This window comes from Ascaphus truei, chromosome 7 (assembly GCF_040206685.1).
Source record: "Ascaphus truei isolate aAscTru1 chromosome 7, aAscTru1.hap1, whole genome shotgun sequence".
NCBI lineage: Eukaryota > Metazoa > Chordata > Amphibia > Anura > Ascaphidae > Ascaphus > Ascaphus truei.
In genome coordinates, this window is record NC_134489.1 from 83,804,713 (window position 1) to 83,824,310 (window position 19,598).

Sequence of the window (19,598 nt, forward strand, 5' to 3'; positions counted from 1 at the left end):
TTTTCTCTCCCACCCCCGTCCCTCGTTTTCTCTCCCACCCCCCCGTCCCTCGTTTTCTCTCCCACCCCCCCGTCCCTCGTTTTCTCTCCCACCCCCCCGTCCCTCGTTTTCTCTCCCACCCCCCCCCCCGTCCCTCGTTTTCTCTCCCCCCCCCCCCGTCCCTCGTTTTCTCTCCCCCCCCCCCCGTCCCTCGTTTTCTCTCCCACCCCCCGTCCCTCGTTTTCTCTCCCACCCCCCGTCCCTCGTTTTCTCTCCCACCCCCCGTCCCTCGTTTTCTCTCCCACCCCCCGTCCCTCGTTTTCTCTCCCGCCCCCCGTCCCTCGTTTTCTCTCCCGCCCCCCGTCCCTCGTTTTCTCTCCCGCCCCCCGTCCCTCGTTTTCTCTCCCACCCCCCGTCCCTTGTTTTCTCTCCCACCCCCCCCGTCCCTCGTTTTCTCTCCCACCCCCCCCCCCGTCCCTCGTTTTCTCTCCCACCCCCCCGTCCCTCGTTTTCTCTCCCCGTCCCTCGTTTTCTCTCCCACCCCCCGTCCCTCGTTTTCTCTCCCGCCCCCCGTCCCTCGTTTTCTCTCCCGCCCCCCGTCCCTCGTTTTCTCTCCCGCCCCCCGTCCCTCGTTTTCTCTCCCGCCCCCCGTCCCTTGTTTTCTCTCCCACCCCCGTCCCTCGTTTTCTCTCCCACCCCCCCCCCGTCCCTCGTTTTCTCTCCCACCCCCCATACCTCTTTTCTCTCCCACCCCCTCCCTCATTTTCTCTCCCACCCCCCTCCCTCATTTTCTCTCCCACCCCCCTCCCTCATTTTCTCTCCCACCCCCCTCCCTCATTTTCTCTCCCACCCCCCTCCCTCATTTTCTCTCCCATCCCCCCTTTCCCTCATTTTCTCTCCTACCCCCCACCCCTTTCATTTTCTCTCCTACCCCCATCCCTCATTTTCTCTCCTACCCCCCACCCCTTTCATTTTCTCTTCCCCCTACCTCTCTCATTTTCTCTCCACCCCTCTCATTTTCTCTCCCCCCTCCACCCCTCTCATTTTCTCTCCCCCCTCCACCCCTCTCATTTTCTCTCCTCCTCCCCTCATTCTCTCCCCCCCGTCCTCTCATTCTCTTACCCCCCGTCCTCTCATTCTCTCCCCCCTAACAGATAATGAAAAGTCTCCAAACACTAAATCTCTTTAAAAAAAAAAAAAAAAACAAGCATTTATCAAAAAGTAGAAAACAGATAAAGTAATCAAATACACAATTAATTAAATAACCCCAAAAATACAAAATTATACAATATAATAAAACCAATAGTGCAAAAGGGCCGACTTAATTAATTGCGTATTTGATTACTTTGTTATACATTTTCTACTTCTTTTGTTGTTATAAAAGTCACCATTGTGGTGAGCTGTGCATAGGGTGTAGATTCTGTGTTTTTCTAATCTTGATGATAAGATCCCCGACATGTAATAAGACTACATTTCGCAGCCAAACTGTCCGGGAACATGCATGAAGCCACAGTAAGGACAGCATTTTTATCGTCCAAAAAATTGAGGTACTGTATAGAATGTTTCAATAAACATTCATCATGTTCATAAAATAATGGTTGGGAGTTTATTTTTGTTTATTTTCATTTGGGGAGGAGAGGGTTTGTAGAAACACATCTTGCACAAAAAAATGTTTTTCAAAATGATCTTCTTTACAGCAAGGGCACAAGACCATTGAGTTGACGCAACGCTGCATTAAATAACACTGTAAAGTGCCGGATGTCCTTTCCAAATCTTAATGTGAGCTCTGTGCTGTGCTGGTGGCATGTTGGGCGACCCATGTGGAATTTTTATTTCTGAACCTTAATACAACTGCATCAGCCTTTGTAAATTTGTAAAATAGACTTGCATCTAACAGGGTGATGGAGAAGAAGACCCTTTCAGAAATAAATATGGTGTGCCCCTGAACTAACTGGTCCCCAAAGCTTAGGTTGCTGATGTTATAATGCTACTTGTGTCTGATGATAAAACATATTCAGCATCACACAAAGAAATGCATGTATGACAGGGGGCTCAACTTCAGTCCTCAAGACCCCACAAGATGTCAGGTTTTCAGGATATCCCAGCTTCAGCACAGGTGGCTCAGTCGAAGACTGAGCCACCTGTGCTGAAGCTGGGATATCCTGAAAACCTGACATCTTGTGGGGTCTTGAGAACTGGAGTTGAGCACACCTGATCTACTACACTAGTCCATACTGAGTCCCAAAAGTTATATATACTTACAAGTGTGTCGCTGGGTGAGTAAGTAATGCATTTAGTGATCTGAAATATTGCTGCTAAGGATTTCTTTTTCCAGTACCAATTATTAGCCTATAGACCTGTTTTATTTATGTGCACAATATAGGTACTTATCGAAGGACTGGTGCGTTGGATGTCCTTGTTGTAGATAGATGAATATCTACATACATACATGGCATACGTTCAAATCAAGCCAGCTTTCCAGTTGTTGCTTATTTATGTATGTAGCGGGTGTACTCCTGAGGTACTATAACTACTGATGCTGCTGTACCTGTGAGGCTAACATGAGGCCTGAGCCTCCGCCACGGGGAGCCTGGGGTATACTTACATTGGGTGCAGCGCCTCCACTGATGAGGGATCCCAACGTGGTGGGAGTGTTCCCTTATCAGAACCAACATATACAGTAACCACACGCAGTTGAATAAAACAGTATTTACTAGGCACCATAATAATAACCTTTGCATAACTCTTCATACATAAACCGCATGGCATTCCCCCTGCATGTATAGCATCACATCATTGCCCACATGTAAATGATTGTATCACTTTAGTGTCAGTCCTTGTATCACCTTAGTCCTTGGTGTACCAAATGTGCCAGGGCACTTAACCTCTGAGTGTCCACCAGCTATAAGGTTAATGTGAGTGTAAGGGACAGCGTTTCCCTGTGTTGGGGCCCGTTGGTGCACTTAATATACTACCTACCTGATCTTAATCCTCATCAGGATAATCCTGGATACCCAGCAACTCAGCACAGTGATCCCACGGCGCGACACGCTGCTCCTTGCAGGGTTGAGTATACTGTCTGACTCCCCAGGGGAGGAATCTCCAGCCGGATGATCCTTTGCAAACTGTCTCTGCTATGCAGTCAGATACTCTTTCATCACTCAGGCTGCACTGGCATTTAGGCAATGTCCTACAGCATATATCTCTCTAATACTATATGAAAGGGTCCCTACATGAAGGCCTTCCCTATAGCAAGCACTCAGAACACATCTACAGTGGATCAGGGGACTAACTGGGCCCTGGGGGATTAACCTCTGGCCTAGTCCCTGGAGCACTGCTCCGTGGACCAACCTGCAGTTTCAGGCTCCTGGTCTTCACTGGCCGCTTCCTTTTCCAGCATGCAATAGTCGTTCCTGCTCCTCCTGCAGCCCTACTGGCTCCCTGGTGTCAGGTGGTGTCACTGCCCCTGAGCATCATGGGGCTTGTAGTCCTGTCTGCAGCCTTTAACATAGGGAGCCTCGTGATCTCCCTCTAATGGCCGCCGCTCTGCACCTCGCACTCGTGCGCCCCTGATATGGCCGCCGCGGAGTTGCCCTGCTCATGCGCAACCTCCCAGGCACTCTGGTAGCTCCTCGCCACTTCTGCGCATGCCTCGCGCGTGCACGTATGCGCATACAGCAAACATGGCGGCGCCCTGCAGAGGGAACCTCCAGCGACTCCGTCACCCTGCCGCACATCCCCACATATCTGAGGGTAAGGAAAGGGGGAAACCGGGAGCGCGGGGAGACCGGAGGGTACCTGGCTACATCTATATATATTATGTTAAGTGGAATAGACTCATGCATGTATTGCAGTTGTTTACCCACCGAGCTTCAAGGAATGGCAAGACATGACAAATGAGTGTCTTGCTGGTGTAGCCACCACTGAACAGGTTAACAACATATGTTTTTATGTAATTGGTCTACAAGTGATTAAACCAAAGAAATACCCATTATGGCGTGCAAGGCACCTCTTAGATTTCAGTTTGAGCCACAGTAGGTTTTGTTTCTAGTATACTGTATTTTGATGATTACAGTTTACTCGTATATTGTTCAAACCACAGTAGAAAAGCTCTCCCCTGAGGAGGGAATATGTTTGCAGTGTGGTCTCGGAGGGAATTGCAGCTAAACATAGTGGCCTCTAATTGTAAGGTATGTATGAGAGCACAGTCATACAGTGCCCTCCCTGTATTGTTACATCAGCCTTATTCTGAGACTTGTGTTTGCACTGTGATACATCCACATACGATCTATATTATACATTTTAGTTGAATAATATAATGTATTTTATTAGGTAAAGGTAATTGATCTCCCTATAGCAGTGGTAGCTATCTCCAGTTCTCAAGAGCTACCAACAGGTCAGGTTTTCAGGATATCCCTGCTTGAGCACAGGTGGCTCAATCGACTGAGCCACTGATTGTTCTGAAGCAGGGATATCCGGATAAACCTGACCTGTTGGTAGCTCTTGAGGACTGGAGTTGGCCACCCCTGCCCTGTAGTATGAGTTTTAGAGATTAGCAAATAAAGGAGACATTCATTATCTAAAAATATATATATTTACAGCAAAGGGTGTATCAGAAATAACAGCGCTTCGCATTGGGTATGGCAAAATATCTGCTTTTTTTATGCTGGACAGCCTCATTTCTACAACAGGGACTTCCCTCTTGCTTACTCTATAGATACTGTGACGATGTCTTATGGAACATGTTTAATAGTGATTAAGGTGTTGGACCTAAAGAAATTAGTGTGCGGGTTACGTTATTGCCTTGGCCACTAATGCTGTGTCTTTTCTTAAGTTTATTTCCTTGTGCTTTAATTTACCCCATTGAAACTTACTCAAGAGAGTTGTACAATTGGAATATGAATGGTTGCAAACTGATCCTTTTAGTATTATTTTTATTTTCATGTTATTGATATTTGACAGTCTGTGCCCATATAACACCAGTCAAGTCTCTCTTTTGGAAGTAATCTAATTTCCAGCTTCAGTGGCCTTATGGGCTACAATGGAGTCTTGTTTACAAGCTTCATTGTTTTTTTTATTCTCATTAACTCAGTATATGAACTGATGTCTATAATTCAATGCAGTTTCCCTGTCAAATCAGAATTTTTGCACCCACAACCCCATAATCTCATTTTTGTCACACGTTTAAATCCTGACAGCCACATTATTCTGGGCCACTAGTCTGATTTCATATTGCCCTTCTCTTTTCACAAGGGGCACATTGTGGGAATTATTCTATATTGTCGATGCGGGTGCTTTCGGATGTAAATCTTCATTTACATAATTTTGTTTTTGTACTGAAACCGACGTGAATTACCCCCTCACTGTCGAGGGGGTGGGGGTTGTGTGTCTGCAAAGATGCCTGGGGCAACTGATCCAATAAATCCCCATGTTTAACCCCTGTGTTACCGGCAGAGATTGCAATGTATAGATCTGCATGCTTTGCAGTCCTCCCTAACAGTAAGGAGTTTAACCTTTTTCCAGTGCCAGTAAATCATTGCAATGCTTTGTTGGTCCCTCCAGCACTAAAGGCGTGGATGACTAGTATGTAACCTCTTCATTGCCAGAAAGGCCAGCAATGATTTGCAAAGCAAGTTGTTGCAGATAACTCTTGACAGCTAAAAGCACCAATAAAGGGTTCACTGTAATGAAGTCAAGTGAGTACTCCTATACAAGAGAGGCCCTAGGCAATCAATTGCCCCCCACTGTCGCCTACCCCACCCCCTGCCCTCAGTAAGAGCAGCCCTGCCTTCCACCCTCCCCTTTAGCTGCCTGCATGCATGCTCTGGTTGCTGCTGCTGGCTGCGTACAGGAAGGAGGTGATGGCTACACTGTGGAATGTGCGGTATGCCTGCTAGAGCCAACCATTCTCAACAAAGGGGGTTGCTGAACAGTCCGTGGAAAAATAACCCTGGGACAGCACAGCAAGGGAGCATTGAGCTGGCGTCAGTGCAATCCCCAGGGGCGGTGACGTTTTACAGCGCCATCAAGGTTTAGGGCGAGAGACCGTCTTTAGCATAGGAAGAGCAGAGTTGGTGACGGTGCCCCCTCTAGTGCAGCTTTGGTAGAGCCCGTGGTAGGTGGGACCGGCTCTGCGGGGAAGTCTCTGGCAGATCAATGCATTGGCTTTGATGGCAGGGTTGGCCAATTGAGCTCAGAGCCAGGGGCAAGGGAAAAAGGAAAGGGGGGGCTTCCATTTCTCACTGCGCCCAGCATTGTATGTGCCGGTGAGAGAAGCGGCTACATTGTATCACAGAGACACAGAGGAGCTTCACCTGGCGATCTCCCCCCAGTGACTTCCCTGCAGCCGTCTGGACTTGGGAAACTTCACCGCCAAAGTTGCCTTTTATTTCATTTGGAGGATACAGAAGGGCCGGGGAGGGGAGGGGGGTTTCGTTTTTTTGTTCACGGACTAGGAATTTAGGAATGATTTTTCCAAATAGCAGCAACCCTGTAAGAACTCCCTATAGGAAGCAGGTGAGAGGCAATATCCATATTATTCCTTAACAGAGCGATGTCTGTAGACTTCATGGTGGGAGCGCTGCCTCCCCGTGAGAGCCGAGGTCCTAGGACCGTGTGCCCTGTGCCCGTGTCATACTGCACACGCACAGAGTGGCTTGTGATGTGACCTTGTGCCTTTATGGAGTGAAGGGGTCTGTTCTCAGCCTGGCAGTGTTACTCTGGATGACCTTAGCAGATCCCTTGCTCTGCGCCCGGCTGCGTTAAACCCACACACAGCCTTGTGCAATATGCAGCGTCAGTATGTACACGGAAAGCATCGTTAAATAAATGACCAATAAGCAGTTTGCTATTAGAATATTCAAAAAAAATGGTCTAAGTCTTTTTAATGATGTATGTAGTGGATTAAAAATGAAGGTATATTCTAATGATCTAATGCAGATAAAACATTTTTTTAAGAACTATTAGCAGCATAAAAAAATAATAAGTGTGTGTGTGATATATATATATATATATATATATATATATATATATATATATATATATATATATATATATTATACACACACTGAAATCACCATTATGTAAATACATCTTTGATGTAACCACAGTTTGTCATTCTTCAGATTTTGTTTTACCTAAAGCCCCTCTTTAGTGTCCTAAAGAGTTTTAGCACTTTATATTTGTTTAGGGAGGTTAAATGGATTAGATGTCAGTGACCAGACGCTTAGTTCGCAAAACAAGAATATTACCACTGCTGTTTTAATATAGACTTTAAAGATTCCCTGCTGAGCATTGGAGGGGAATCTCATTTTCCTGGTTTACATAGTATACCTTATTTACTCAAAGTCCACTTTTTAAAGCAAAAATGGAACAATAAAATCTTTTTATTCACATTTTTAGGGCTATGGAATATCAACACACAATGTGTTTTATTTATTTTTATTTTTTATTTCTCTTAATATTCTGCTCTATTATACTTTGCATCTAATACAGATGAGAATTACACCACTTGTGTCTTCAAACATTGGCAATATTTCTTTTTAAAATATAAGGCAACAATAAGGACTCGTACATTGTAGGATCTGATTGTACACACCCTTCTCTCCCAAGCTGCATTGTAAGACTGTAATAGCAAGGCCATTTTATTACAAAGCATTTATTTTCTCACTCCACCTGTTAGGAGAGTTAATTATGTAATGCACCTTTTGGGCCTTGTGTGTTCATTTGTTTGTTTGTCCTGCACCACTGGGTGTTAGCAATGACAAGAAAAAAAAAAAAAAAAAAGCTGATCGGGTGAGGCCTTTTACTGGAAGGGCTGTGTGTTTTGAGTGCGGATGTGACTTAGCTGCTTGGCCTGGAGTACACAGATAAGATGCTCTTCTATTCACAGTGCACTCCTTAGATTCAAAGAGCTAAAGGGCTTACAGAATCAGTAAAACAAACAGACGTCCCTTTTTATTCAGTAGGCTAAGGATGAAATGAATGTGTGGGCATTATACTGCCATAAGACTCAGGGTACCAATGGCATTTGACTGAAAGGTTTCTTTTGTTAGCATTTGGCTGACAGTTCCTGGAACACTTACTACAGAAGGACCAGATTACCAGCCAAGCAACTGTATCATTTTGGCTTAAACTTGGATGAACATTCTGTCTTCCAAAGTGACATGAATTGGCACGTGTTGCTCGTCTGATTTTCAGCATAATCATTGTTGTATTATTGATGGACAAGTAATTTCTGTTGAGTTTTATTTGCCTGATGATTACACACAGAAAGATAAGGTGTATTGTAAGATTGGAAGTGGAAAGATAAGGTGTCCTGTATGATTAGCATTACAAAGATAAGGAGATGCTACGCTAACTGCATTATAATTTGCATATTACGGATAATAGTTAACTAATAACTGATACATGTTGTAGTAATAATAATAAAAAATCGTCTTTGCAAATGATCAAAAGAGGGCTTATTTCTCTTCAAACATTTATGCGTACACTACTACAATGCAAAATAATAGTATTTGTTTTAAGAAATGTTTGAAATTGCTTTATGAATTCTAAATTCCTAATCCTGGCAAACGTGTAGCCAAAAGAAAATATTGTATTTAAATGATGAGAAAACCCGCCTTACAATATCTCAAGCATCTATTTAATTAATTCTGCATGTCTTTAATCTTTTACATGTGTGTTTTTGTGGCTAAACGAGATAATTTGTTTTACGATTTAAAGTTGCTTGCTACCAATTAGCTTGAACATGTTATAAAATAATAATAATAATAATAGAAAAATGAATATCTAGTTATAAAATTAAAAAAAAAATTCTTACTCGTCTCTAAACTGCTTCTTCCCATGAGAATGGTCATCTTGGATTTTGTGATGCCATTGCAAGTGTTAAGTGACAAATTAGATTAGTTATTAGCCCGTTTCTGATAGTATGGGAACAGGACCAGCAAGGGAGGGGTGACAGGTTTGCACTAGACTGTGGGCCCAGGAATATTCATGAGGACTCTCAAGACTTCGCAGCCTCTAATGCTTTATACCACATGTGAAAGCACAAATCTGCCACTGATACTTTCTTATCCGTCTGTAAATGTCAGTCACATATTATTTTTACATAAATTTATACAATGTAATACTCTCGTGTTTTTTTTTAAACAAGGTAGATCATATTTATTTTAGCAGTCTACTCTTTTATTACTTTTAAAATCAAATAAAATGCCATGGCGCATAGATTGAGGTCTCTTCATTGCATCTGTTGAACCACTTCACTGTTAAAAAAAAAAAAAAAAAAAGAACCAATAGGGGGTGGGGGGAATTATCAACAAAATCTCCTGGTGGCATTATTAGGGCAGAAAAAGTCCAAAAACTGGTTGAGGTTTAAAAAAAAAAAAAAAAAAAAAAAAAAATCCTTTTAGAAACAAATTTAATAATAAAAATAAAATTAATCTGATGCTGTTTTTGTGACCGTGTTTTGCAGTCACGTCAGTTACCCTTATAATTTGCCTTTTGTAATGTGGTCACATTTTGCATGACTTTTTTTCCATTATGCATCACTGTTCGCGGCATACCTGGAAATGAACACTTTGTGCATAAGAAGACGACAAAGAAGTCAATGTTAGCCTAATTTGTTTTAAGTAGTTATAAATGTAGATGAACACAGAATATATATTATATTATAATATCACTACCAGATTATTCCATAAATGATTTAAAAATCAAAATCCTCAATGGAATGTTTAAACGCACCCAAGAACGGAAAACATTTGAACTCAGAATGATAAGACTCTTTGACACCAAAACAAGAGGACTTAATGTGGATATGGGGTTTCTCACACACTATCACAATTGTTTGTAATTATTCTGCCTGCCTATCTGCCAATGTTCTTATCCACACCTTTCCCCCTCTCTTCCCCCCCTCCCCCCACAGCATCCCCTTCCCCCTCTATGCCGTTCCTTGTCACCGTTTTATTACCCTTCCAATTTCTTCAAACACTTTCTCACCCTACCTTATCTACAGTACATCTGGTTTTTTTTTCTTGCTTGCTCTTCCAACCCCTGTTTTAGCCATAGATTCCTTTGTTAATCAGTATTGCCGACCTGAGGGAGAGAGGAGAACTCTTGAAATTTAGTCCAAATAAAAAAAGGTATCTCCCAATACTGATGTACTCATTCGTCAGTACTGTATCGCAACTGGACTAACACAGCTATTTCCATTTTATTTATATCTATAATATATATCTTTTTATAATGTAGAATGTAATGTTAGAATTTTAAGCATGTTTATTCATGTAAATAATATTTACCAATGGTTTAGGTACCCAAGAAAGACAGAAGATCGTTATAGTTTACAGGAAAAAAATATTTCAAAGTGAAGACATTTATTGCTGCTTTATTCTTGTTAAAACATTTCCTAATTTCATTATTCTTTAAATTGAATTCGATATAATTCATGTTTTTTTGCTTAGCGGTAATTTCCATTACCAAGGCACATGTGATCACATCAGGAAACTGGCCTCTGTTTGCCTGTTTCAGTGTGAGTCGCATGAAGCCACTCGGGGCACTTCAATCTCAGAGCAGATTGTGATGGGAAAAGGCTAATCCCTTCCTGGAATGCTCTTCATTACCAAAGAGTTTCGACCCCCAAAGTCCTCTACATTCATCTGGATTTCCTGCCTTCCACACTGATAGCAGCACATCCTTTCTTAACCCGTTAGTGCTCCCAAATGTCCCTTCCAGCATTTAAAGCAGCAGTTCAAGCAATAATCTACATATATTTTTAAAAAATCAGTTCTGTATTATGAGAAACTACTTGTAGCATTTAAAAAAAAAATTTTTAAAGACATTTTTAATGTTTCTAATTTAGGAAGCATTTCCAAAGTGACAGCCCCCTTCCCCTTCTGATAGGCTCTGGCTCTTGAGCCCCGCCCTCTCTCTAGCAGTGCACCAATTGTATCTAGTAGCTGCCCAGTCAATCATATTCTAGGAACTACATTGCCCAAAATGCTGTGCGAGAGCTGAATTAAATAACCCTGAGCATGCAATCTATTACAGTCGATTACAGGAGAACGGATCGATCTGCAGCTAAGCTAATAATCACTTAGCTTAGTGTGCAGATGGTATTGATGCACATATTGAATGGGAAAAAATATATATATTTTTTAAAAACAGCAGCTTGAACAGCAGCTTTAAGAGGACGCACAGTCTCTGAGGATTGAGAAGACCCTTTAACCCAGGGGTGGCCAACTCCCGTCCACAAGGGTCTCCAACTGGTCAGGTTTTCAGGATATTTCTGCTTCAGCACAGGTGGCTCAATCAGTGGCTCAGTCAACGATTGAGCCACCTGTGCTGAAGCAGAGATATCCTTCAGACCACACCTGTTGATGGCCCTTGGGGACTGGTGTTGGCCACCCCTGCCCTAGCGTTTAGCATCCAAGCGCTGCATATTGCTGCAACCTACGGCTTGTAGTGTGTTTTTATTAAAAATGTGGGCATGTTTTCTTTTCCGCGGCTAATAGTAGAAATTACCCTCATCAGCTTTGGAGAGAGGATTCATTCCTGTTCTTGGCAATTTGATTGGCTCTGGGTTTTATCTCCCTCTCCCCCTCCCCAGTAGAAGTGGATTTAGATAGTTGCTTTCAAGCAGATTAACTGGGCGTTACCGCACGTGAGGAATTTAACAGTGTTTCCAGTGTTTGGCCTTGTTTTGAAACAGACATACAAAGCTGTTGACTTAATCCTTTCACGCTGCTCTATTCAAAGCCTTTTCTATCAGTTTCTCATTCCCTATAGTTTTAATACTGTTGTGCGCACATCTGGAGTATTTTATTGGAGAAACTTCATTTGAGACATTTTTTTCTCTCTTTGTAATCCGCATTCCCAACCTGGCAACATATTTTGTGTTGGTAAAAAAAAAATATAAAAAAATTTGCAACAACAATTTTCTGCTAATTATTCTGTTTAATTAGTGGGATTTCTCTTTTTATTTACGTGGCTTTTTAGGAGCATTAGGTAAAGCTTTCATCTCATCTCTTGAAAGTAAGGTATTTTGCGGCATGTGTGAAAACATTCTTCACATATTTCTGAAGAGAATAGCAGGCAGCGAGGTTGTTAAATAATGGGCGCCAGGAACGTTTATAGTGCAATTGTCATTTATTCGTCTCCCCAAACACAGGGACCGCTCGTATATATCTTGACATGGTGTACATATTTTACATTCAACGACATACACAAATACTTTTCTTCCACCAGTGCCCACTCTTAATAATTATAATAATAACTTTATTTCATATAGCGCTTTTCTCCTAATGGGACACGCAGCGCTTCACAATTACAGTATAGCGCGCGGTACGTAGCACATATAGAATTTGTGCAAACACAGTCTCTGTCCAGATGAGCTTACAACCTGTTTTTGGTGTCTGAGGCACAGGGAGATAAAGTTACTTGCCCAAGGTCACAATGAGCTGACACCGGGAATTGAACCAGGTTCCTCTGCTTCAAGCTCAGTGTCATTGTTTACAGAGTCAGTGTAAACACTTGATTTGAAGTTATTCTGACTTTGTTTTGTTGTTGTGGGACCTGGCTCCCCTTGTCTCTCCGGAACCCTTTAGGTAGTGATCCGAATATTCTGTGCCCCTACAGCAGGGGTGCGCAAACTGGGGGGTGATTTTTCAAGGGCCCCGCACTCTTCCCCGAGGCATTTAAATTAAATGCCGGGGATCGCGTGAGGCCTCTGCAACGTCCCTTACCTTGTCTTCGTCAACGGGACGTCATGTGACCCCACGGTGTAATTTCACGCCGAAAACAAGTTAAGGAGAGGGCGCTAGCAGTGGGGAAGCGCAGGCAGGGGGCGCAGCGGGGAAAGTTTGCACTCCACTGCCCTACAGGAAATCCTGATGGGTCTCCTATTGCTTGACCCAGAGACTTGATGTCTGTTTTGGGAAAGGCAACTTCCGCCCAGACTGATGGGGAACGTTAGCGCTGACTCGCGGTTAGAGCTGCTGATTCGCGGTTAGAGCTGATCAGCAGGCACTCGAGAGCCCTCTTTCCTGATGCCCTCTATAGCATGCCGAATGCCTTTTACTAAACTGTACAGGATTCCATTCCATCTCTAGGGGGTCCTTACATAAGGAGTACTGTCCCTATCTACAACATAATAAACAGGGTGGGCCTGGTCTACGCTATTACTTTACCAACATTACTTATCTACTCTCCCCGAGGTTCTGCTCCTCTTGACCTCTGGGAACCTAACCTTCCAGAATAGTCTCTCCTCCTTAAATACCCCTGCGTGACGTATTGATCCTCATAGCAACCAGGGAGGGCCCAAGCATACATTAGTATTGCTAGTAACCCTCTAGGAGGGGGGTATTTTTTTTTTTTTTTAATTTGTTCATATTCATTGATTAGTATTTTTGAAGGCTCTACTGCTTCTGGTCCAAGCTTATTACTAAAGAACATCCCAGAAGTAAGACCATACACGATTTGTAAGAACTTGAAGGCATTCCCTAAAGGTATCAATGGCATCGGAGTGTATATAGAGTAACTAACAAGCAGTATCATTTCTTCAGAGGTCTGTTTGTGATCTTTGTTTTATTCTGGATATTTATTTAAGCACACACACAAAAAACAAGTGGAAGAAGGCACACCCTATATAATGAATAAGGTAAACTTAGCTTGTAACATGGGTGCAAGTAAGCCAGTCCGTGTTCACCAAAACCGGACCAGGATATATTGCAGAGGAAATAAGTAGTCCACAGCACTCCAGAAATGAAAACAAAATAGACAAATGTGCACAGGGCCTTTTGTCAAGCGCCTTGACGTATTGATCACATTTTCCTATTTTTATTTTTGGAGTGCTGTGAACTACTTTTTTGCTATAATAAATATATATAATCTTTTCATTGTCTGCCTACGGCAAGAAACATTTTTGTGGCAAAAGCCATAAGTGTTTTAATACACATCCCAGTCCCATCCTGTGTTGTGTAATTGCTGAGCAGATGTTGGAAGACTGTTTCTTCAAAGCTGCTGACCTTCCCACCCAATGCCGTTCTTTCTAATGGAAGACATTCCCGGTCAAGAAAGCCCGCAGTGTACCAAGCATTGTTCTTCCGATTTAACTCCCTTAGGATCAGGGGAAAAAAATGTTCTCATAAGCAGTTCTCGTAGTCATATTTCCCCCTACAAAGCACAGAGGAGATCATCATATTCGGAGAATATTTTACTTAAGATTTTTTCATATGTGCATTGTAATGCTGAGCCACTCCTAGCAACTGTTTGAAATGAAGTTTAAGATGACAATGATTTATGATGCAGTAGGGCAGATACCACAGACATAATGTATTAAGGAGGAGTTCATACCGCTTCCTCTTTGCTTTGTCAGAAACTCTTTGTCATTGGGGACATAAAAAAAAAAAACATATATATGTATATATGTATATATATATATATATGTATATATGTATATATATATATATATATATATATATATATATATATATATATATATATATATATATATATATATATATATATATATATATATATATATATATATATATAGATAAATTCAAGTCGTCCTTACACTATTGTTTTATTAGTATAATGTATGACACATACATATACGCACACTGTTTTTAATGCCAGCGGGGGATATTCAGACCCCTGCATTTCAGACCCCTCTGGCAGAACAGAGGTTGTTTGGAGTTTCTTTTGTTTCCACAAGAGACCACACATGTAACTGGCCTTTTCCACTTAAGGGAACCAGTACCACTTTATCAGTGCACAAAATGCTTGGTTTTCCCCCCTATTATTTCCAGGACTCTGTTGCACATTGTATAAGGACAAACTCTGAAATCCCTGCTGTCCATCATTCCCTTCAGTATGAGCTTCTAAACAAAGCAGGATTTGTTGTGTTGTTTTGAGGAAGAAATCCTGGCTCATCTTTGAGTTATTTTGCATATAATTAGGCAAATGCAAATATTAGAGATTGGTAACATACCCAATGTATCTTTCTGAATCGATGAAACTAGAAAAGAGAAGATAAATCTTTGCACTGTTTAGATTAAAAGGAGACAAGCAAATGACCATGTGATCTGCTTAAAACCCAAAACATGTAATTGAAACAGGATTTGTCTGTGGGTCACACATTAGTTTTCAGAATTTCTGCACTTTGTTCAGATGAAAGCAATTAATGGATTACAAGAAAGAATACAGAAAAAATAGAAAAAATAGAGTCCAGCTGCATTTTATCAGACAGAGATGGAATACTGTCGGCTTACCATCAAAATTTGGTAGCCCTGGAAATGTATATTTGACTTTCAGGCCTCGGTAGAAAATGCTGAGAAATGCAAATATAATGTGAATGGCTGTCAAGCTTTAAGGATCCAAATGAGTGAGATTTGTAGATTCTGAGACCGAAACTGACACTTTAATAGGCCTGGCTTCAAACAGTGAATCTCCATTTAGTGCTATAAGGGCAGCAATGCTGGGAATGAGTAAAACTCCCTGGAGATTACTTTCACTACTCTTCAGAGGTAAGGTTACCAGGTGGCTTGTCCAAAAATACTGGACAAAATGGTGAAGGGTGCGACGCGCGAGAGTCGGTGGGGAAGAATGTTATTTATAAATCACCTGACTGTTAAGTAATTTTTTCCAAATTTCCAAGTATTCACCAATTTGCACCAATTTATATTCTGTTTCGTAACAAATCTGGGGAGGGTTCTTGGGAGGGAGTGCCCTTCCTAGGATTATTTTTGTTTTTTTTAGGAAATAGAATATGAAATTGTGTAAATTGATGCAAATTGGTGCATGCTTGGAGTGAAATTTAGAACAAATGATATAATGGTCAGATCATTTATAAATAACTGACGTGCAGTCATACAGGTCCATGGTGAGCAATACTGCACCCCTCCCCCATGCTCTCCCCCCCATCCTCTTCCCCCACCCCCCCCCTCCCCTCCCCCCTCTCCCTCCCCTCCCCCTCCCCCCCCCATCCTCTCCCTCCTCCCCCCATCTTCTCCCCCTCCTCCATCCTCTCCCCCCTCACCCCATCCTCTCCCCCCCTCCCCCCATCCTCTCCCCCCATCCTCTCCCCCCTCCGTTTATCCTCTCTCTCATCCCCCCTCCCTTTATCCTCTCTCTCATCCCCCCTCCCTTTATCCTCTCTCACCCCCCCTCCCTTTATCCTCTCTCATCCCCCCTCCGTTTATCCTCTCTCATCCCCCCTCCCTTTATCCTCTCTCATCCCCCCCCCCCCCCCCAACCCTTCATCTCACCCTTCCCTTCATCCTCTCCCCCCCCCCATGTCATTATCACCCCCACAGGGCAGCTAAAGACACACACACACACACACACACACACACACACACACACACACACACACACACACACACACACACACACACACACACACACACACACACACACACACACACACACACTAGCAGCAGCAGCCCAGCTTTCTCCCTTCTCAGGGGAAACCCCCCGATTTGTTACTAAGTCCAGAGAGGTAATACCGGCATACACATACATGTCTCACGCACACATACATGTGTTTCCCCCCCCCCCTTCCTTCCCCCGCACACATACATGTCCGGTATTCTCTCATTCTTTACTGGATAGAGTAGCCAAATACTGGACACCTGGCAACCCTATTCAGAGGGGCTAGAAGGTTGAGCTCACTATTGCTTATTGATCTTTCATTTGTACTACAGAGCACATTGGGTCAGTAGAATGGACTTGTGCTCTTATGTCCTAGAACGGTGGTTTCCAATCTTTTTTTGGGTTAAGGAACCCTAGGTGAAATTCTGAGGAACCCCCAACCCTCTCTAACAGCGCGTCTGAGATCAGATGCATTGTCAATTCTTAAGTATTTGATACAATTTTCAGATGACCAGAAAATTGCAGGGAACCCTTGAGGGTTGCCCGGGGAATCCAAGGGTTCCTCTGAACCCTGGTTGAAAAGCACTGTCCTAGAATGTACCTGGCAAACTATAACACCAGCCAACCATGGCATTAATCAGGTTTCATTTTGAGCCGTCAAATGTACGAAGGGCCTTGGAAACTCCCTACTTCCTTCCTGCCCGTAATGCTTTTGTATAAACCAGCTTGTGCAAAAGCAAAATGTTTCAGGAGAAGCTGATGTTGATTTGCATAATTGTTAAAATGCGAACAGGTTGGCAAAGAGCACACACATTTCTTTCCAGAAAAAAAATGTTTATCAGAATTCAGAACCAACGTATGTTTTAATCTGCTTAGATTTTCAGAGAGCATCTTTAAAATGCTGCTTTTATAGGGTACAGAGACCCTTGTAGTACTGACATGCAGCAATACAGTTAAAGGATTAAAGCGTTCAATGTGGGGGTGATATGTTTTCAAATAGATAACATACCAATAAATAAAAATTGTTTACAAGTCAGATTACTTTTTAGATTTATTTTTGAAAACGAATGTAAGGTAGAGATTGTAATTGGCCACTTTTTTTTTGTTTTGTGGGGTTGCACATATAGCATTGAGATAGATACTGTTGAATCCATTGTTCTTCGCTGAGACATAACTAAAATTGTAAAAAATTGGGTATTTAAATATTTCTTTTTAACCGCCCTCACTGACGATCTCTGCACATTGCAGGCCCAGCGAGTATTGGCGGCGTCAAAAATGGCTGCACCGCTGCAGCTTTTAGCTACACAATGGGCCGAAAATGTGCACATTTACCCCTTAATTAGCACCCTGCCGCTTCATAGCATTCACTGCTCTGTAATATAATTGCACAGCAATGTACATGTCTGCATAGTGGCTGCAAAAAGCACTTTTTGCTGGCCATGGAATATAAAGTTTAACTACACTATCCGAGTATATTTAATCAAAATAAAATATACTCGATTAGTTTTTGTTAGGTAAAAATGACCATTCTCCCAACTTGAATGTGAAAAAATGAGTCTGTAAACTCAAAGTTGTCAATATATGGAACAATCCGATCGCTTCTATAAAATAAGGAATCCGTCTGTAAGGTCACACTCTCTTTCCTGTGTCCGTCAAATGCACAAAACCATAATTGAAAGTTTTCTTGAAGCCAGGAACTCTCAACTCCGTTCCCTAAGACCCCCACCCCACCCCCAACAGGTCAGGTTTTCAGGATATCGCTGCTGCTTCAGCAAAGGTGGCTTAATCAGTGTCTGTCTTCAACGTGACCTGTTGGGTGGTCTTGAGGACTAGAGTTGGGAACCCCAGATTTAAGCAAAACATTTAGCTCTATCATCAGTTTTATGGTTCAGTACAGCTGTGGCTGACGCACTGCATCCAACAGAAAGCACATTACTACAACAGTAAGGGGACAGACTACATTGCAACTAATACCAATATTTATTTAACATTTATATTGTGTTTATACTGCAAAACAAATGTTAAGCAATATTCCCAATGATCGTTCTGTTTCCTAAAATTAACTTTACAACTGAGTGTGTGTTTTGTAAAAAGCATGATTCTAATCATGTGAATCTGAATTTATTAACACCCAGTTCATGTCTTGCTTGTATCACCCACCCAGCTCCCTTATCCTGTATGTTTGAAGTCATTTTATGCACAAAAACCTTTCCATAGACTTGTGTGTCCATGTCGGATGCAATAGATCACATTTTTATTAGACTGCAATAGAATAGAATAAAATAAAAATTGGTTACATTATATCCAAATTCTGTATGGTTTTGTTTGAGTTTAGCCAGGATTTACAGCACATTTCAGAATATTTTTGTCACATTACTGAGTCACTCCACAAATTACAGGGTCCATGTAACGCGCAGTAAGACGATCTGTGTACGTTTGAGCCAACAAAATTACTTTCAAATGCTACTTGCGTCATTTGAACCATTTTTGACATTTGCTTGTGTAACATGGTTTAGTGATGAATAAATGGTCATGTTCTTATATTTTAAAGGTGCAGTACTATCCCATTTAGAATGTTTGAGTGTAAAATGTGTTTAACCCCTAAAGTGCCAGCGAAGCCAATGGTGTACTGCAGAGGCCCTTTATGTCCTGCTGCTGTTAATATATTTACAAAGGTGCAAAACACCCAGAATGTCACAAGGAATATAATGGGTTTTAGGCACCCTCTCTATCCACCTTTAAGACCCACCTTAAAACACAGCTGCTTAACGAAGCTTATGAGTAGCTGATACACTATACACCTGATACATAAACCTTGGCTCCTTGCAGACTCACTTACCAGAACCAGAACCTTGGCTCCTTGCAGACTCACTTACCAGAACACCCTCCTACTGTCTCTCTATGTTCTTCCTACTTAACAATTAGATTGTAAGCTCTTCGGAGCAGGGACTCCTTTTCCTAAATGTCACTTTTATGTCTGTCTGAAATATTTCATCCCATTATGCGTTATTTGTATTATTTGTTATTTATGATTGTCACGCGTATTACTGCTGTGAAGCGCTAGGTACATCTATTTGAGGTGAACTAGTAACATAATAAAATGTAGAAAGACTATATATGCCCAGAATGTATATACTGTAGCTTATTGGTCCTTGTTTTTGGCCACAGATCAGTGGGTAAACACAAGTCATTCCCTCCACGTGTATTAAAGTACACCGGATCTGCCCACACACGTGCATGGGACGTAA

At 42.2% G+C, this 19,598-nt stretch overlaps 1 protein-coding gene across 11 annotated transcripts in view; it reads left to right on the forward strand.

The window, feature by feature from the left end:
* The window catches only part of RBMS1 (RNA binding motif single stranded interacting protein 1), a 207,456-nt gene that overhangs the window by 85,574 nt on the left and 102,284 nt on the right, over positions 1 to 19,598 (forward strand). The window contains exon 1 of one of the 11 annotated variants that reach the window (XM_075609266.1): positions 5,854 to 6,495. The exons of 9 other annotated variants lie outside the window; for them this stretch is intronic. In XM_075609266.1, coding sequence (XP_075465381.1) covers positions 6,445 to 6,495 — 51 coding nt within the window. In that variant the 5' untranslated portion in view covers positions 5,854 to 6,444. Of the gene's footprint in view, positions 1 to 5,853; positions 6,496 to 19,598 lie in introns of those variants that run through there. One more of the 11 variants, XM_075609264.1, reaches the window with a different exon arrangement.